At 40.5% G+C, this 21,696-nt stretch overlaps 1 protein-coding gene across 1 annotated transcript in view; it reads left to right on the forward strand.

The window, feature by feature from the left end:
* The window catches only part of pex3 (peroxisomal biogenesis factor 3), a 73,194-nt gene that overhangs the window by 32,656 nt on the left and 18,842 nt on the right, over positions 1-21,696 (forward strand). The window contains exons 4-8 of the mRNA XM_060907598.1: positions 2,552-2,595; positions 2,698-2,819; positions 2,917-2,983; positions 3,123-3,177; positions 20,446-20,593. Coding sequence (XP_060763581.1) covers positions 2,552-2,595; positions 2,698-2,819; positions 2,917-2,983; positions 3,123-3,177; positions 20,446-20,593 — 436 coding nt within the window. The remainder of the gene's footprint in view (positions 1-2,551; positions 2,596-2,697; positions 2,820-2,916; positions 2,984-3,122; positions 3,178-20,445; positions 20,594-21,696) is intronic.

A 21,696-nucleotide genomic window follows, 5' to 3' on the forward strand; every position in this document is an offset into this window, starting at 1 on the left:
AAACCTGGGGTAACAAAGTTGAAAATAAAACGTAAATTCAACAGGAAATGGATGGCAACCTACACGTGGCTCAGGTATGAAAGTGATGAGATGGGGGGATATTCTGTTTAATTCCATACTTTTTTCTTTTTTTTATTCTGAAAATTGTTATTGTTATTGTTTGCTTAGATGAATAGCTCACACAATTGTTCACATGTTGGAATTAAATGATTTAAGTGTGAACAGTGATAACTATTGTGTTTTTTGTTTTCAAAGTGTGTATTGTAATTTTGACTCACTTTGGAAATTTTTGACTCACTGATTTAATATGTGGTGAGTCAGTTTGACTCATAGTCATTAGGAGCAAAATGAATCACTGGTTACCTTAATTTTGTGACGTTTCATGATTAAAAAAACCCCCATCCCCCCTTCTGGTTTTTTGACAAATCGCACCCTGGTTATAATCATCAAACTTAAAAGAAATAAACATTTGAAATATATCAGTCTGTGTGTAATGAATGAATATAATATGCAAGTTTCACTTTTTGAATGGAATTACTGAAATAAATCAACTTTTTCATGATATTCTAATTATATGACCAGCACCTGTAAGCTGCACCGGGAGCGTGCTTATTTCTAAACCAGCGGAAATTTTTAGCTCGGTTTGGTTTACACAAACATTTTACGCACAACTTTACTAAAAGATTGATAAATGAGGTGCAAATCGCATCCACCCATAACAACCTGCATCTTAATCTTTATAATTAAACATCATTATTCATTATTCTGTGTACTCGTAAACTTTCATACTGATACCACTGTTAATGCCTTCGGTGTCATCTCATCTCACTGATCGCTCGTTAGCCAATCTGAATTACTGCAGTAACCACTTCATACATGTTAAAACTTTTTTTTTTTTAAATATATATATACAGTGGTACTTGAAAGTTTGTGAACCCTTTAGAATTTTCTATATTTCTGCATAAATATGACCTAAAACAACATCAGATTTTCACACAAGTCCCAAAAGTAGATAAAGAGAACCCATTTAAACAAATGAGACAAAAATATTATACTTGGTCATTTATTTATTGAGGAAAATGATCCAATATTACATATCTGTGAGTGGCAAAAGTATGCGAACCTCTAGGATTAGCAGTTAATTTGAAGGTGAAATTAGAGTCAGGTGTTTTCAATCAATGGGATGACAATCAGGTGTGAGTGGGCACCCTGTTTTATTTAAAGAACAGGGATCTATCAAAGTCTGATCTTCACAACACATGTTTGTGGAAGTGTATCATGGCACGAACAAAGGAGATTTCTGAGGACCTCAGAAAAAGCGTTGTTGATGCTCATCAGGCTGGAAAAGCTTACAAAACCATCTCTAAAGAGTTTGGACTCCACCAATCCACAGTCAGACAGATTGTGTACAAATGGAGGAAATTCAAGACCATTGTTCCCCTCCCCAGGAGTGGTCGACCAACAAAGATCACTCCAAGAGCAAGGCATGTAATAGTCAGTAAGGTCACAAAGGACCCCAGGGTAACTTCTAAGCAACTGAAGGCCTCTCTCACATTGGCTAATGTTAATGTTCATGAGTCTACCATCAGGAGAACACTGAACAACAATGGTGTGCATGGCAGGGTTGCAAGCAGAAAGCCACTGCTCTCCAAAAAGAACATTGCTGTTCGTCTGCAGTTTGCTAAAGGTCATGTGGACAAGTCAGAAGGCTATTGGAAAAATGTTTTGTGGCTGGATGAGACCAAAATGGAAATTTTGGTTTAAATGAGAAGCGTTATGTTTGGAGAAAGGAAAACACTGCATTCCAGCATAAGAACCTTATCCCATCTGTGAAACATGGTGGTGGTAGTATCATGGTTTGGGCCTGTTTTGCTGCATCTGGGCCAGGATGGCTTGCCATCATTGATGGAACAATGAATTCTGAATTATACCAGCGAATTCTAAAGGAAAATGTCAGGACATCTGTCCATGAACTGAATCTCAAGAGAAGGTGGGTCATGCAGCAAGACAACGACCCTAAGCACACAAGTCGTTCTACCAAAGAATGGTTAAAGAAGAATAAAGTTAATGTTTTGGAATGGCCAAGTCAAAGTCCTGACCTTAATCCAATGGAAATGTTGTGGAATGACCTGAAGCGAGCAGTTCATGTGAGGAAACCCACCAACATCCCAGAGTTGAAGCTGTTCTGTACGGAGGAATGGGCTAAAATTCCTCCAAGCCGGTGTGCAGGACTGATTAACAGTTACCAGAAACGTTTAGCTGCAGTTATTGCTGCACAAGGGGGTCACACCAGATACTGAAAGCAAAGGTTCACATACTTTTGCCACTCACAGATATGTAATATTGGATCATTTTCCTCAATAAATAAATTACCAAGTATAATATTTTTGTCTCATTTATTTACCTGGGTTCTCTTTATCTACTTTTAGGACTTGTGTGAAAATCTGATGTTTTAGGTCATATTTATGCAGAAATATAGAAAATTCTAAAGGGTTCACAAACTTTCAAGCACCACTGTAAACACTGTGACTGACTGAAGTGTCTTTATTAGGCCGGCTAACAAGATTGAGATTTGGGAGGACCTTAAGACAATCAGTAAGTTTTTAAATAAATTCTATCTCTTGTATAAATAACTGAATGAATAAATGCATTGATACCTGTATGGTTTTGTCATGATTGCTTGCCTTCGCCCGCTAGGTTTTACTCGCAGCATTGTGGCTGTTTATAGTACTTGCATGCTGGTGGTGTTACTTCGTGTTCAGCTCAACATCATCGGTGGCTACTTGTACCTGGATAACTCTGTAATTAAAAATGGAACGGTAAATTCTCCATTTTCTTTCAGGATTTATGTATTTATTTATTTTCCCACTAAAGAATTTGGTAGATGCTCTTTGTGTGTTAAATCTGGATTTGTAGATGCCTTTGGCTCCTCCTGAAGTCCAACAGAAATATCTGTCAAGTATCCAGCACCTTCTGGGAGACGGTAAGAGAAGAAAGCTTTCATTTTCTGGATCCGTCAGCGTGCCTGTCATTTTCTGTTTCAAAATGAATGCCATTTAAAAAAAAAAAACCCAATCATTCACATGATCATTTTGCGTTTGTTTATTTGTTTGTGACTACAGGGCTGATTGAGCTGATAACCGTGGTGAAGAAAGCAGTGCAAGAAATCCTCGGCCCGTAAGACACTTCTCATTCTTTTAGTCCGTAGTCAATCTGAAATGCGGTAAAGATCAGTGGAACTATGATCAGCTTGCACTTTCTCAGCGTTTCCTTTGCGATTACAAACGGCATGGGAACGTAAATCTACAGAGCATTGCATAAGTATTCACCCCCTTGAATCTTTCCACATTTTGTAGCGTCACATTACATTACAGGCATTTAGCAGACGCTCGTATCCAGCAGTTTGGGGGGGTGAGGTGCTTTGCTCAAGGGCACTTCAGCCATTCCTGCTGGTCCAGGGAATCAAATCGGCAACCTTTTGGTCCCAAAGCTGCTTCTCTAACCATTAGGCTATGGCTTCCCCCACATCCTGCAATTGAGATGTTTTAACACTTTAAAGGTCTGATGACACGTTTTTGACATCTTTGACGATGTTTTATAACATAAAAAGTAATTCCCGATGATCCATATATTAATTCACGAAGGCGCCTATTTTACAAGTTATGATAAAAAACGCGGCTATTTGGGCAAATTTGACGGGGCTGCAGCACCCAGGAGACGAAGGAGGAGGAGGGGCTATATGACGTCAGCGAAAGAACCTTCCTCCTAACTTACCAGTTTGTTGTTGATGCGGCAGGTGTTCAGTTTATCATTATTAGTATTTTTATTATTATACATTATTTTTATATATATATATATATATATATATATATATATATATATATATATATAATGCCTTCGCGTTGTGTTGCCGGCTTTTGCTCCAAAACCCACAAGGATGGGGTAAGTTTATTCAAGTTTCCCAGAGATCCCGAGCTGTATGCGAAGTGGGTGAAGCAAGTCAGGCGCACTCGTGACAAGTGGGAGCCCTCACCAACATCCGTCCTGTGCTCTGAACACTTCGATTTGGATTGTTTTGACACCCTTCCCAGCTTAAAAGAATCTCTTGGGTGTGCAGTTCAGCACAAACGTGTGTTACTACCATCAGCAGTGCCTACACAGTGTTGCCAGATTGGGAGGTTTCCCGCCCAGTTGGGCGGTTTCAAGTGCATTTTGGTGGGTTTTGAACATATTTTGGGCTGGAAAACTTCAGCAGTATCTGTTGCCAGATCTGTTGCCAGATACTGCTGAAGTGTTCCAGCCCAAAATATGTTCAAAACCCACCAAAATGCACTTGAAACCGCTCAACTGGGCGGGAAACCTCCCAATCTGGCAACACTGCCAGTATTCCGGAGGGGGTCTACTAGTAGCTATGCCGGATCCAAAGACGGTCCTCCTGTCAGAACATGTGTTGTGAAACAACATAAGATAAAGGTACGTAGAGCTGTAGATTCTACATGATAATCATAAATGTAATCATAAAGTCGGCGTGATATCAGTCATGTATTTGCTTGTGAAAGCTTGCGGCTTTCATGTAACTGCCGCCTAGCAACGAGAGGCAAAGGGTAAAGAGGGTAGGCTATCATAGATTCTATTCGGAAGAGATCAACACAATTCTAGACTCCCAGAAGAGGAAGAGCTAGCACTAGAGAGTTCACCGGCGTTTTCATGCGCCATTTCCATTGAGTAGAACCAGAGTAGAACAGCCAGTGAACCGCAGCGTGTTCTTCCGCTGACGTCACAGCATGGCCGCGAGCCACGGACCCAGTTTTCTTGCGCTGTGCAATTAAAAGTTGGATATTCGCGTAACAACAGCTTCTTTTCACGTAATTATAACAGAAATCTAACATGTTTGCCATGTTGTGTAGTTTATTTAAGAAATTGCATAGAGTCATGTTCGTGTCATCAGACCTTTAAGTTGTTGGTTTTGAGTTACTGCAGTATGATTAGTGTCGTAGTCCTGTCGGCAGTTTCTTCTTCTAGGATTGGCCTGTATTTGGCTCCATCCATCATGGCTGAAAGATGCCCTCAGCTATTTCCCCAGTTTCTGCTGCTGAAAGCATCAGGCTGTTGGGATGCTTATCAGCACCATGCATCACTGTGGGAATGATGTTTCGCAGGCCAGGCTTGTAATACTCAAGTCCGACTCGTGATTTAACTTAGACTTGAGCACTGATGCCTTGGAGTCGAAGACTCTGATTTTTTTCTTGTTTTTTTTTTTTTTGTAACATGCCATAATAATTTGATGTAAGATATTTATATCCACATTAATTTTTGTACTAATTTCATGCAAGAGTATCACACCTGCACACCTTGGCGTGTGCATCAGATAGACTCTTGGGTGCACTCCAGACAGTGCGCGTGTGCCAAGCGGGGACTCACTCGCCGTAAATGACTCGCACCTGCACAGGATCAAGGCACAATCAGCGGCCTATATAAAAACTGTGAAAACACACTTGCTGTGCGAAGTATTGAGTTGCATTGCTGACATTACCGGGCCTTATTTCCTTGTTTGGTTTCCTGATCCCTGATTTCCTGTTTCTCGTCTTTGATTCTGCCGAGTCTACGATCGCCTGTTTGTGCCTCGTGCGATGTATTGCCCGTTTTATGATTTTGCCTGCCGTTCTGGATTGTTTACCGTCTTCACTTATATTAATAAACGCACCTTCTGCACTTCCATCTGTCTCCCAGCCATCTCTGACAGAATACTTCCTGGCAAAGAGAAGCACGTTCACCTGTTCAGGAACAAACTGTTAATGGCGCTGAAACGACTACCGTCAAATGGTGCGGTTGGAGTCTTTGTTCTCGGACTCGACTCGGATCAATAGTGGACTCGACTCAATTTTTTTAAATGACTTGGACTTGACTCGGACTCGAGACTGGACTCGGACTCAAGGTTTAGTGACTTGGCTACAAGACTGTCGCAAGCTGATGAGCACCGTTGGGTTCCCACCAGGTTTAGTACATTGTTCCAAGGCCTAAAAGTTCAGTTTCTTACCACTCTTCCATAAAGAGCTTAGCTTTGTGGAGTGTCTGGTTTGTACCTATCCTGTAAACAGCTTCAGTGCTACTTTTGGCCCTGTGGTTGCTGCTGTAACGCATCCCCACAACATGATGCTATCACCACTATGCTTCACTGTGGGGATGACTGATGAGCACTGTTGGGTTTCCACCAAGTTTAGTACATTGTAACAAGGCAGGAAGGTTCAATTTCTTACCAAGCTTCCAGAAAGAGCTTAGCTTTGTGGAGTATCTCTAGTTTGTAGTTATTCTGTAAACAGCTTTTCCCATCTGAGCTGTGAATCCCTCCGGTTTCTTTAGTGCTACTCTTGGACCCTTGGTTGCTTCTTTGACGACTAATGCCAACCTGACCTGGTCACTGACTTTTAGTGGATGGCCTTCTGTAGCCAGAGTCTGGCTGTGGTGGGGTTTTTTATTTTTATTTTTTTTAAATGCTTCAAATTTGGGATTTATTTATTAACCAGACCTCAATTGATACGTTTCCAGAACTTTGCCATGAACTTGTTTTGATAGCTCCTTGATCTCCATGATTATCATGACTAGGGATGTTAACCGATGACCGTTTGACCGATGGTTGACCGAATCAACATCAACCGGTTAATTTTTTTTTTGGTTGTCGGTTAAAAAAAAAAAAATCAATCGTTTTGAAGCTGCCGATTTTGGAGCGGAGAACCTGGAATTCTGTGTTGTAAACGCTTGGGGCATGCCATGCGGTGTAAGGACGACAGCTGACAAATCAGAAACACCCATTCAGTCATGTCCCGCCCTCCCGCCCCAGTTGAAGACAGCTGCCACTCGGCGAAAGAAAAGTCTCAGTGTTGGATTACATTTTACTACGATGTTAACCAGGTACAGTACGTAACATCAAGGAAATTCTTGACTATCAAAGAAACAAGAACACGGCGCATGAATGAAGTCGATGGTTGATTAGTCTGGTGAATATTAATGTCAACGTAATAATAATACACAAGATCTGAACTAAAACCTGGTTACTCACTGATGTTACTTGGCATCAGACAGTTGCTATATTAGCTTAGCGGCTAATCAGCTCAGCTCCAGCTATCCCAATTCCCATTCCCAATGGCTGTGCACAATTAGCAGCCATGTAACCATAATATCAGTAGCTGGAAACCAATTGCAGTATGAGGTCTCTGTGGCCAAGTTTACATTAGACCGTATCTGTCTCGTTTTCTTCGCGGATGCACTGTCCGTTTACATTAAACCGCCGGGAAACGGGAATCCGCCAGCGTCCACGTATTCAATCCAGATCGTGTCTGGTCCGGTGCTGTGTAAACATTGAGATACGCGGATACGCTGTGCTGAGCTCTAGCTGGCGTCGTCATTGGACAACGTCACTGTGACATCCACCTTCTTGATTCGCTGGCGTTGGTCATGTGACGCGACTGCTGAAAAACGGCGCGGACTTCCGCCTTGTATCACCTTTCATTAAAGAGTATAAAAGTATGAAAATACTGCAAATACTGATGCAAATACTGCCCATTGTGTAGTTATGATTGTCTTTAGGCTTGCCATCCTTCCACTTGCAAGTGGTAAGTGATATGCGCTGGGATCACACACACAGCGGCTCAGTCCCGAATCACAGCTTGTTCACTTCACTCGCGTGCTGTGTGAGCTGCGCAGGGCCGGAGTGCGCACCCTCCAGAGGGCACTCGCTGTTCAGGGCGGAGTGATTTGGAGCGCAGGATGCCTGCGGAGCCGAGCGTATCCGTGTATTGGTGTTGCTGTGTGCACACTAATCGTTTTAAAAACGTTAATCTGATGATCTGCTGATACGGTCTAATGTAAACATGGGCTGTGTCTCACTTCGAAGAAAAGTGCCTAGTCTGTAGCAGTATGCAATATCAACACAGCCTACTGCAGTTAACTGTAAACACCAGGGGCCGTATCGCTAAAACGTCCTATCTTCAATGAAAAGTTAAGATGGGACAAGTGTATGATAGGATTGTTTTCAGTAGGCTACTCAATGCAAGCAGAGGTAGTGACTGAGCTAAAGCGTGCCGCTTAGAAAATGGCGGCAATTTATTGAGAACATGTTCACACTGATATTTTTAATGCCAAGTTGCAACTTAACAAAAGTGCGTGCCCCTTGCTGACACGGCCGCAGACACAGACCCGGGTGGAGAAGGACAAGGAGGAGGGGTCGAAGGGGGATTTCACGCTTCTCACGATGTCTCTAAGCTGGAGCCATTTGTCCTCCGCTCCAATACAAACCCCTCGACGTCAGTGCCGCGTTTGACTAAATGTTTCGCGCTGTAGAAAAGGTAACGTGAGTGGAGGGCAGCGACTGGGACTGAATGTGCGGATGCTCACGGTTAGATTTAGAATAGATTCTAATAATTCCAATTCTAGAATTTTAAACTCAGGTTAACCGACTTTAACCGGCTAATGAGGCTCGGTGGTCGGTCAAGATTTTTTTTTAGTTTTTGCCATCCCTAATCATGACGGGGTTAGACATGAGTTACTGTCACGAAACTTGAGCTGGATGTTGATGTATAATCTCGAGGTTGATGTGTGTAACTTGGGAGATGTAAAGAAGCAGCATTAAAACGGCGTCTCGTTTTTACGCAACGTTAATGAGGACACGTGATTCTAACAGCGCCAGCTGACCAACAGCCTTGGTACTGGGAAAGAATCAACACTGCCTTATCGAACATGTGGGGATGAAAAGTTAAATTCACAAAGGTCATGAAACGTCCAGGGGTTAGAATTAGAAACCTTGTGAATTTACTGTACATATTCATGTTCCACTGAGACAGATCACACAAACAGCTGATTCATATTTTGGAGATGTTTTTGTTCTTGCAGTTGGAAGGTTTGTGAAGTTACACCTGAGCGTAAAGGTGTGAAACGACTTTATCGTGAGCTGTTAGTTTTTAAGGCATATGATCTGTAATAGAGTGTTACATCACAAGATGGCAGCATCAGCCTATCAATCCGACCTTAGTTTTGCTTCATTCCAGATGTTCATTTTTCAGAGCTGCAGTAGTAGAACATTCAACTGTCTGTCAGTCAGAATTGTTGTAATATATTGACTTTTTTGGGGGGTTTTTTTGGTGTCAATTTTTTTTTCTTCTCTATTTTAGCAAATTGTCGTAATATTTGGTGTATTAGTGGAGAGTAGTGGCCTGATGGTGGCGCTGTAGAACAAGGGTCTACGTTTTGCCCATATCTAGAGAAACGCAAGTCGTACAGTCAAACAAACCAACAAGGAAAATTAGCCATTTCAGTCATTTATTCAATAGAAATATCAACACGTAATATTCTTCTGTGGAGAAAGTAAGTACACCCTTGGCTTGAGAAGCAAGTATTGCCCCTTTTAACAGAAAAAACTTCTCGTCGGCGTTTTGCAGAATTGTCCACCAGTCTCTGACGCTGGCCTGCTGACGTTTTTTGACCACTCTTCCATGCGCAGTTCCTTCAGTCGCAAGATGTTTGAGGGTTTTCTTGCACGTCCTGCCCTTTTCAAATCTCCCCACAACATTTCAATAGGGTTCAGAGCCGAGCTTTGACGAGGCCGTTCCAGAAGCCTCCATCTCTTCTTTTTGAGCCGTTCCTTGGTGGATTTGCTCGTGTGCACAGGATCATTATCTTGTTGAAAAGGTCCACCTCTGGTTCAACTTTTGAACAGATGCCCTCAGATTATCTTCAAGCACTCTTTGAATGATTCAGAATTCAGTCAACGAATGCAAGTTTCCCAGTCCCGGAGGCAGCAAACCAGAACATTTCCACCACCATGATTCACAGCTGGTCTGAGGAGGTTCTCCTCAAAAGCCGTCTTTGGTCTACGCCACACACGTGTACTCTTACTGTGGACAAACACCTCTACCTCTGATTCATCTGTCCAGAGCACATTATTCCCAAAGGCCTGGTCTTTGCCTGTATGTTCGCTGGCAAACTGCAGTCTTGCTTTAACGTTCCTTTTGGACAGCAGAGGCTTTTTCCTGCCACACCTCCCATGCAGGGCAAATTTGTCCGATCTCTCTCTTTCCGATTGTGCATGATGCACTTTCACACCAACAGTTGCAAGAGTTACCTGCAGATCCACTGATGAAATTTTGGGGTTCTTGGAAACGTCTTTTAGCGTCAAACGGTCTTCTCTTGGGCTGAATTTGCTGGGGCGGCCAATCCTGGACAAACTGGCAGTTGTTTGAAATCTACGCCACTTGGAGATGATTTTCCTTACAGTGGAATGATTTTATTTCTAATAATTTAGAGCTCTTTTTCAATCCCTCACCAGATTCATAGCATCCGCAGCCTTTTTTCTGAGGTCTTTAGAGCGCTCTTTAGATCTTGGTATGATGACGTCACACACTTCAAGAGCAAAGAGAACACCAGACCCGAGATGTCGGGTTTAAATCAGACCTGCAGGAGGGTCTCATCAATGACACCTGATCTGGAAAACCGGATTCTGATTTTATGGACTTGAAAGTGTGATAAATGTAAGGGTGTACTTACTTTTTCCAGGGTGTCGTAATATTTTTTTTTGTCTGATTATCTATCTATGAGGCAGAGATAGTTGAGTCAAATTGTCTCAAATGGCTGTAACTCATGGGTGCTTGCATGGATTGACAAACTTTGGACAGGATTCTGAGGTCATTTGTAATGTTCAGGGTGTAGTCACGAAAGGGGAGGAGCTAAGGTCAGATGACTCTCTCAGGAACTGTAACCCTTTTGTCCAAAATCGCTCACTCGTTCACTACTCCCTATATAGGGAATTACTATATAGAGGACTATATAGTGAGCTCATTGGTAAAATGAAAAAACGCTTTTGGACACTAATCCGTCACGCTGGTATTTACGTCATTATTGTCGCGCAATTAAAATGTGCCAGATCAGTCGGCTGGTGGGTTTTCAAAATAATAAACACATCATGGTTTTCCCCAAAGCTCTCTTTGCCGATACACTTAGTCGCTTTAGTTAAAATCCGATACGCTTAGATTTATACCGATACGTTAAATTTCCTACCCACAAGTAACTAGATACATAAGAGAGCAAATACAGGGTCTCCGCGGATCCTTAAAAAGTCTTAAAAAGTCTTATTTTTAATATGTGTTTTTTAAGGTCTTAAAAAGCATTATATTTCGCTATTTTTTGAGCTATGGTATTAAATTTCACATGGGAGGTATTAAATTTCATCCGGGTAGCCTACGGTAAATGGAAAAAAAAAAAACATATGTCTGGATTTTTTTTCCGCGCTAACGTTATTTATTCAACCAGCGTCGTTTGTTATCAAGATGCTGAACAAGTAGCACAAGAGCCGTTGTGTGTCTAGCACTAGTTCTAATAGCGCAGGAACCACGCCACAGGGGGCAGTGTGTTCTTTTATCCATGTAGTAGAACCATTGAGAGTAGAGCAGACGAGGAAGAAGTGGTTGAACTTGAACATGAACGGAGATGGGGAAGTGTAAGTTTAGTAACAAGTGGCTTGAGGAGCCAAAATACAAAAGTTGGCTAACAACAGCAACTTCAGAATATGAAGCGAGATGTAAGGTATGTCGGAAAGACATCAAGTTAACAACAATGGGCTGTAAAGCCCTTGACGCTCACTCGAAAGGGGAAAAGCATATGCGCTATGCTGCTAGTCGGGCAACAACAGTCCCCATGCCAATGTTCGCCTCTACGGTCACAAAAAGTGCAACGCCAGCTTTAGCGTCTCCGGGTCCCAGCACAAGTGCTTTCGCGGCATTCGCCCCAACCGCTACGCTGAAGGCAGAAATACTGTGGGTTCTGCAGAAGATGCACTTATTTATTAAAAAAAATGCTTTGAAATTAATCTAGAGTGTGCTTTTTTTTTTTTTTTTTTTTACTGTACGTATTTGTTCCGCGGTAGTGGTCTAATTTTTTATACTCAGTGGTCTTAAAATGGTCTTAAAAAGTATTATTTTTGCTGGTCAGAAATGTGCAGAGACCCTGAAATAACAGAGCCATTTACAGACTGATTGATATTTGTGTTAAACAAGCGGCCTTTTTTCCAGTGTTTGTGTTGATTCTGTCAAAGTAATATGTCCGCGTGGTGTGATGTAAACAAACTGTAATCTGTTGGCTACGTCAAGATCACATGTTCAAACCATCCAATAAAAATATCGAAAGAAAACGTCAAACATCCCGGAATTTTCCGATTCATTATAAGCGATCTCATTGGCTGCCGATGTTGTCCCACACCAGACGGACAAAGCCGACTGATTTTAATCACACAAATTTGACCTCCTCTATTATCATTATGGCTTCGATCAAAGATTGGTTGACTAAACGTCAACAAACCCACGTGAGTGATGGCGCACAAAACCAGACAACGGTCACGACAACCAAAACGTCGTCAATTTTGATCCCAGCCACTGGCTCAAAAAGCAATCGCTGGACAATTCGATCCACATCAGCATGGATGACCGCGAGATGGACTATGAGAGGGTCGGCCAACATCGGGCCGAGCAAAAGCCGAGGAGAATTAATCTGCTTTAAAGGAGGAGAAAACTTAATTCATTAGTTTGGGTTTGCAGAAAGATTATGTTCTTATAAACACTCTCACGAAGTGAAGTTGTCCAAATGTGTCAAATACAGCATAATTTCAAATAATCATCATAAGCATTTTTGGCAGTGTGAGGTCACTGGGATCCATTTAACAAAAGAAGGCTCCGGATTATTCTTTCGTTAAAGGCTCACAGTGACGTCACACTGCCAAATACGTTTATCATTATTATTCAAAATTATGCTACATTTGACACCTAATTAACAAATTCTCTTCATGAATGTGTTTATAAATACATAATTTTTCTGCAAACCTAAAATGTATGAATTAAGTTTTCTTTTCCTTTGTTTTAATCTTAATCTAGTCCATTTAATAAAGCGCCAAAATTTAAACTTTATAATATGCAGTTGCCTTCCTTTTCTTTTCAGCGTATCTTAGTTCTACATATATTACGGTAATTGCATCAGAAACATTCTAAATCATTACAGTTATAGTAATACAGCAACTTATTTTAAGGTGGCAGGTTTTAGGTTCAGATCCCTTTGTGATCAACAGGCGGTCATGATGATCGATTCTCTTCATTGGGTTGCGTAAGATGGAGCAAACCACTGTTCATACTTTCATGCACATTTTTGTTACAACACGACTTGATCATAGATAATTAAGTGCAAGGGACCCCCGTAGATTTTCAAATCTATCGTATACCTCAGGAATCTATAACAGAACAGTTTAACTTGCATGTTGAACTTTAAGGTGAAATTTCAAATGTGTATACATTAATACTGTTTAGGTCAGAAATCATTGAAACACTGGTAAAATCGAGCCTATAATCATGGCTCTAAAACCTCTGAGACTCTGAAAATGCACCTGAGAGCATCTATTTTCAAAAAATTTTCCAGGGGGGAATGCCCTCGGACCCCCCCTAGTTTCGCTTCGTGCCTTTGGCGCCTGGTTTCACACCGTTGGCACTCAATTGTCTGTATTATCATGCCAGAATTTAGGGCTTTAATTTTTTTCTGGGGAAAACACTGTTATGTGCTTGTGTTTTTGTGAGAAATCCATATTGTATCGAGTGTATTTCACACATTAATAAATACAAACTACCTGCATCTTTTTTTTTTCTAAATCAAGGCTGAATACTTTCTTCTTTGCCACTGTCTTTTATTAAATCAAATTTGAGACTTTGATTTCTTTCAGTGCGACCGCAGTGCATGATGGGATACATTGCTTTGTTTAGTGACCATCGGTTGTACACTACTTTTTGTGATGCATTGTGGGATACTTTGAGTGCACTATATAGGGTGTAAATAATCCTCACTACTACGGTTTCGGACAGCATTACAAAATGGCATCCCCACGATATAGTGCCCTACATAGTGAGTAGGGAGCGATTTCAGACACTAAGTCTGAGTTGAAATGTGGTAAACTGCATCTATGTGCTAATCTGTGCAAGGATTTTTGATGATGATGGTGGTGATATTACTGGGAAGAAACAAGCAAAACCTGGCTTCCATCGGTCTGGCAGTAGGAAATGGATAGGGTTAGGGCTGAGCTCTGGTCATGTAATTACAACCCTGATTCCAAAAAAGTTGGGACAAAGAACAAATTGTAAATAAAAACAGAATGCAATAATTGACAAATCTCAAAAACTGATATTTTATTCACAATAGAACATAGACAACATATCAAATGTCGAAAGTGAGACATTTTGAAATTTCATGCCAAATATTGGCTCATTTGAAATTTCATGACAGCAACACATCTCAAAAAAGTTGGGACGGGGCAATAAGAGGCTGGAAAAGTTAAAGGTACAAAAAAGGAACAGCTGGAGGACCAAATTGCAACTCATTAGGTCAATTGGCAATAGGTCATTAACATGACTGGGTATAAAAAGAGCATCTTGGAGTGGCAGCGGCTCTCGGAAGTAAAGATGGGAAGAGGATCACCAATCCCCCTAATTCTGCGCCGACAAATAGTGGAGCAATATCAGAAAGGAGTTCGACAGTGTAAAATTGCAAAGAGTTTGAACATATCATCTACAGTGCATAATATCATCAAAAGATTCAGAGGATCTGGAAGAATCTCTGTGCGTAAGGGTCAAGGCCGGAAAACCATACTGGGTGCCTGTGATCTTCGGGCCCTTAGACGGCACTTCATCACATACAGGCATGCTTCTGTATTGGAAATCACAAAATGGGCTCAGGAATATTTCCAGAGAACATTATCTGTGAACACAATTCACCGTGCCATCCGCCGTTGCCAGCTAAAACTCTATAGTTCAAAGAAGAAGCCGTATCTAAACATGATCCAGAAGTGCAGACGTTTTCTCTGGGCCAAGGCTCATTTAAAATGGACTGTGGCAAAGTGGAAAACTGTTCTGTGGTCAGACGAATCAAAATTTGAAGTTCTTTATGGAAATCAGGGACGCCGTGTCATTCGGACTAAAGAGGAGAAGGACGACCCAAGTTGTTATCAGCGCTCAGTTCAGAAGCCTGCATCTCTGATGGTATGGGGTTGCGTTAGTGCGTGTGGCATGGACAGCTTACACATCTGGAAAGACACCATCAATGCTGAAAGGTATATCCAGGTTCTAGAGCAACATATGCTCCCATCCAGACGACGTCTCTTTCAGGGAAGACCTTGCATTTTCCAACATGACAATGCCAAATCACATACTGCATCAATTACAGCATCATGGCTGTGTAGAAGAAGGGTCCGGGTACTGAACTGGCCAGCCTGCAGTCCAGATCTTTCACCCATAGAAAACATTTGGCGCATCATAAAACGGAAGATACGACAAAAAAGACCTAAGACAGTTGAGCAACTCGAATCCTACATTAGACAAGAATGGGTTAACATTCCTATCCCTAAACTTGAGCAACTTGTCTCCTCAGTCCCCAGACGTTTACAGACTGTTGTAAAGAGAAAAGGGGATGTCTCACAGTGGTAAACATGGCCTTGTCCCAACTTTTTTGAGATGTGTTGTTGTCATGAAATTTAAAATCACCTAATTTTTCTCTTTAAATGATACATTTTCTCAGTTTAAACATTTGATATGTCATCTATGTTCTATTCTGAATAAAATATGGAATTTTGAAACTTCCACATCATTGCATTCCGTTTTTATTTACAATTTGTACTTTGTCCCAACTTTTTTGGAATCGGGGTTGTACCTTGCCCAAGACGGAGTCCACCAGGGGGCGAGGTATTGTTTTCGGTGGCGCTTTTTGTTTGTTTGTTTTAAGCCACATTACGGGAAAATGGCTGGACCAATCTTCATGAAACTTTCAGGATAGATGGGCATTGGTCTTGGTAAGGTCACCAAAAAGGTGGTAAAATATATATAATATTTGCGATATCGTCCTTTGTATTCATCATATTTACTTCAAACCCAATCCAAAATGTTCATCTTTCAATTCTGCTTCCATTGATGTGCTACATGATGGGGTATCTCTCATAGTTTTCTTAGCGGTTGGGGGTCAAATGTCAGGGGTCAAGGTCACGGGTTTTCAGAGGCTCATAACTGGGAAACGGTTCAAGATGGAGAGATACTTAATATTATCAACATATAGGAAGTCATATATGGGCTTTCATTTGGCACCATGACTTATGACCCTGAAAGGTCATACACAGGGTCACGGATTTTCAGAGGCTCCTAACTGTGAAACGGTTCAAGATAGACGGATACTTAATATTATTTGACATATAGAAAGTCATATATGGGCTCTCATTTGGCACCATGAGTGACCTTGAAAAGTCAAACTCAAGGTGACGGGTATTCAGAGGCTCGTAACTTTAAAATGGTTAATGATGGACAGATGTTTACCATTATCAACATGTAAGAAGTCCCATATGGGCTTTCAGTTGCCACCATGACCTTTGACCTTGAATGACTTTTTGAAATGTCAAACCGAAGGTCATGGATTTTCATAGGAATATAACCTGACAGCTGATGATTGAGAAATATTACCATTATCAACATATAGGTAGTCCCATATGGGCTTTCATTTAGCACCATGAATGTTGACCTTGAGCTGAAGGTCACGGATTCACCTTGTACGGTGAATAGGCCAGACTGCTGGGCGAGGTTTGTTTTGCCTGGCAGCACTTGTTTGTTGTGTCATTCCTTTACTCTCAATCTCAGTCACACTCAAATGGATCACTAGGGGGTGTTGTTCATGGTTTTGACATTTGGAAAAAAAAGCGCATTTCTTCTCCAGTAAAACTTTGTTTCTGCTCCTCATTGAACAGAATGAAGTGTGAAAACACCCTGACAAACTGGGACCTTCCATGAACGTGTGTTTACACTGAGATCATGTGTTTGCCATAAGTTACCTACAATTACATTAAATTATGACAACTGATTTCACAGAAACAGGGGTGAATACTTATGCAGTTGATACTTTAAAGTTTATTTGCAAAACAATTTGTGACCTAGAGCAGCGGCTACAATTATCGACAGTCCATAATTATCGACACCTTTTCAGATTTACCAATAAAAAAAAAACATATATTTTACAAAGGTGAGTTTCAGTTACAACAGTTATTATTGACTAATTAATCAACCGGAAGACCCCCCTCATGCTTTGGGCTTGTCGTCTGATGATGCAGCTCGTTACCTGAGATGGAAATTCTTTTTTTTTTTAGCATGATCAGCAATTTAAGGAAAACCCGGACGTTATCATCGCAGGTAAGCAGGGTGGAAAGATCATGGACATGTTTTTACTCCTCAAATTCACCGATATTTCATGATCTTGTCGAAACCTACTTTTTCTTACTCTTTCATTTGACCGTCGCCATTTTGTATCTAAACGCACGTTTGAGAAGTCACGTGAGGTGTCGATAATAGCGATCACTTTCACCGGTGTCCACAATTATCGACACCCTGTGGAATTAAGTGACATTTACAACTGTTACGGATCGATCTTTGTGTAGCATTGTTGAAGTAAATGAAGTACTTTAAAAAAATAAATAAATAAAAGTGGTGTGATAATTTTTTTCTGATTCATAATAGAATGGAATGTTTATAGAGTATTTGGAATCCGATTGCAATAAATAGAATTAGAGCAGAATTAAATTCCTAGCATATAAAAAAATTACACGCTTGAAAATTCAGATTTTTCTATTCCATTCAGAAATATGTTATTTACCAGCTGGGAGGTCCGTATCGTGAAATACCGTGACTGAGGTCTTGAAAGTACTGAGTGAGGCCCTCTGGGCCAAGGTCGGTATTCAAGGCCGAGGTCACAGTATTTCACCATATGGACTGACCTTAAGCTGGTAAATAATATACATTTTTTCTTTACCAAATTCTAACAGAAAACGAGAGCGCCGAAAGGGAAAACCGAGCCGAGCCGCCATTTTGAATCCTCATTCACGGCTGTAATGCAAATTGCTTCCTCCTCGGTATACAGGTGCACTTCCATGGCAGGGAAAAAAACTACATTTTGCTGCCTATGTAGTCCCCTATTTATACAAATAGGAGTCATTCAGGATTCAGCCATGGTTTTGCTTGGCGTTAGCAAGTTACAGGTTTTTAGCTTTCTCCCAAAATGTTTTCTTTTATTTCTTCTTCCTCAGGGTAGTAAAACTCGCTTTCGCTGTGAACACTGTCGTTATCGCTATCCATGCTGTAAAATTAATGCTATTCTCCTGAGAAATGCGAAAATAAATGTTGGCAAAAATTGCTACTACGTTTGTTGTTGTGAACGAGCGAGTCGCCAGAGGTCCTTAACTGGGCTCCGTACTGTAGGATACGGACCCGCTCGCCAGCCAATCAGAGCGCAGGATTTGATGGAAACCGGACCGCGAAAAAAAAAATTTATTTGCAGTTTGTTGTAAATATCTACCACATATTACAATATCAGTAGACATTTTATATTTTGGTTCGAGGAATGACATGCGACCTTTGACCTGGGTGTTCATGTGGTTACAATATCAGTTGCCTGTTGACGTTTATTAGTAAATGACAAAACTAGAAATTAATACAAACAACAATGAATGATTAACAAAATGTGATCTACGAAAACACTTAGAAAGCGGGTAGAAAGTGGAGCAAAAAGATTTTCTGACAGGTTAAACATTATCAGTTCATTTGTTTTACAAACATTAGAATTACTTCCTCATTTACGTAAACACCGACATCGATATATTTAGTACAAAATATATTTTATATAAATATAAGTCTGTGTAAAGCAAATTTTAAATAACTGTTTTGTTAACTTAATACCACATACCAACTTTTATTTTTAATTTTTTATTATCATTTTTTTTTAAATAATCATCTGGGTGTTGATAATTGTGGAATGGTGTCATGTGATCTGATACACTAAGTAATCCAGAACCAACTCATTTTTTTCCAGTGGAAGTTTGAGTAATTATTCATGTGCAATTTTTACATATTGAAAGTCTTTTCTACTTTTGCAACAGCCAAAAGATAATTGTAGCCGTCGCTCTATATTCATTTTTTTTGTTTGTTTGTTTTTGCCCCCCCCCCACTTCAGTAGTATGTGCTGTTTCCATATTAAGCTGCTTTTACACAGGCACTTGCGCTGGAACAAGTTGCCTCGGCACAACTTCCAGTCTAAGCAAAATTTGTTCCAAAAGAATCTGACACCAGTGGGTGTAACTTGCTCCAGAACCTCTTGTTCTGGGTGTAACTTGCTCTCACTTACCATCAAAACACAATCAGTGGCAAGTAGGAGGGTTTGCACGTGCCCAGTAGCATTCATCCGGGTCATTTATCATCTGGACAAGGTTGGTTTGCAGCAAATTCTTCTCGAGTGTTGTTCCTGGTCAAATTTCTCTGCCTTTAAATGATAGAGTCGAGTGATTCCCATGCCAATTGCAATGATACGTGGACTAAAGAAGTTGTTGTTCTCCTCATCCAGTTGTGGGGAGATACAGATCATTGTTGGTTTGTTTTTTCAATTTAAAATTCATCTCAAAGAGCCGACTGAAAGAGTCGATTCGTTCTCTGAACACCGCATCACTCAGAGCGAATCAGTTTTCCGGAAGTGAAAGTTGGATTTACTGCCAAATCACAGAGTGTTCTCTAGGGTGCATCAGTTGCCCCCTAAAAATGAAAAGTTCCTCCGATCATGATGCATTTTTGTTTTTATGTTCCTTTTGGTAAGAAAACACACTGGGTGAAATATTTTGACAAAATTCTAAAGTTTAATGGTGGCACCAGGAGCTCAAAGTTCTGGGAAAAGCTGCTATTTTATGACTTTTTTTGAGACAAAATTTCGATCACTTTTCATGAAACATTATGGCACCTTATAGAGTATACCAAATATCTTAGATACACATTTTTAGTACATATTCTAAATATATTATCAAGCACAGTTTGAGTTTTAGCTGTTCATTGAATCATTGTTCAACTACTTTTAAACAATACAAATGTATTATGACTCACATTAATGCTTCTCAATCCCTTGCAAAGGTTCTTAACATGATCTCTGGCTCACAAGAAATCAATAAACGGAGTCCAACATTGTGATTCAAACCTTACGCGAAAACATAAAATAAGCGTTTTTTGGCAAAAAATGAACCTCATGGTGCCACCATTAGACTTTTGAATATGGTCAAAAAATTTTACAGGATGTCTTTATTGGTGAAAAGGAACACCCAAACAAAAATGCATCAAATTTTATGAAAGTGAGGGCAACTGATGCACCCTAGTGTTTACACAGAAACAAGCAGCGAGAGGACAAGAAAGCAAGTTAAAAACAAGCTTCTGAAAAGGAGTGAGTAAACGCGAAGGAAAGTGGGCGCAACTTGTTCCCGCTGCCCGTGTAAAAAGCACATTTGGTTCCAAGTTCTAAAACAGGGAGGAGGGGGTGAATACTTATGCACTTAAGGCACTGTATAATGCTGTATCAATGCTCACATTTCAGGATCTCTTTGAAGCAGAGTCTGTCTCTGCAGGAACTCGAGCAGCACATAATTCAGATCAGACAGCAAGTGGAGGAAAACTCGGGCACCAAATTCAGACCGTTGTCCTGGTACATGATGCCTGATGAGGAGAAGCCATTAGCTGATCAGGTACAACAAAGAGCTCACATGGTGAAATAATGATTTAACAAAAATCCCCGTGTTGTAAAAAGACTGTCACGCTTCTAAACTTCCATGAGCAATGGGGCTTGATTGCCTTTTCTGTTGATCTTATACCTTTTATAAAGGTGATATACTCCAACAAACACACACAGTTTACATTTCGTAGTCATTTTCATACTTAATGTGTGAAGTATGAAGTATGACCTGTAGGTTGAATTGGGATTAATTAAATTATAAATTATGTAATAATTGATAATTAAATTAATCAATTTATAAATAAAGATCAGTCTCATAAAATCTTAAATTATTAATCTTAATACTCACCGTGAATGGTTACACTCAAGATTAATGGTAGCTCTGTATTAGATGGGAAACCCAGTTGTATACAAAAGCTAAATTCTGAAGGAAAAAGGAGTTCTAAATAGTTGACCTTGTGAATAAACAACAGGAACAAGTAAAATGCAATTCAATTTTATTAGCTTTTATTTGTCTACTACTCACTAATAATAATAAACTCAAAATACATTCAATGTCAGCAAAGGTAATAACAAGACAAAACAATGGAACAATTACACCTGGACTATAAATTTGAGGGAAAGAGAGAGAGAAAGAGATAGAAGGAAAAAAAAAAGAAAAGAATCCCTTGTGTGTGCGTGTGTGTGAGGCTAGGGCAAGCCGATGCGTGTGTGTGTGTGTGTGTGTGTGTGTGTGTGTGTGTGTGTGTGTGACCTAGCTTGTCGTTAGCTAAAACAAAGGAATGTTAGCTAAAACAAAGGAATGTTAGCTAAATAGAACAAAGGATTAGCTCTGTGGCTAATGTGTGCTTTGTGTAGGTATCTGTGGGCAGATGCTAATGCTAGCCACTCTGGCAATGCTTAAACAAAATGGCGGTCAGTGCCTAGGTGTCGTATCACAGGTAACTCAATGAGGAAGGTATCAAAATGGCGTCGGAAAAATGGCGCCTGCAGGCCTAGTCGAGAACACAAGCCTACCAGCTAGCAATAAGTTGCTAAGGAGAATCTGACCACGCTACAGCTGGATCCAAACACTGCACTTAACAACAATTTCCAACAGACTATCTAGGCAAAGAA

This window comes from Neoarius graeffei, chromosome 2, assembly GCF_027579695.1.
Source record: "Neoarius graeffei isolate fNeoGra1 chromosome 2, fNeoGra1.pri, whole genome shotgun sequence".
Taxonomy (NCBI): Eukaryota; Metazoa; Chordata; class Actinopteri; order Siluriformes; family Ariidae; genus Neoarius; species Neoarius graeffei.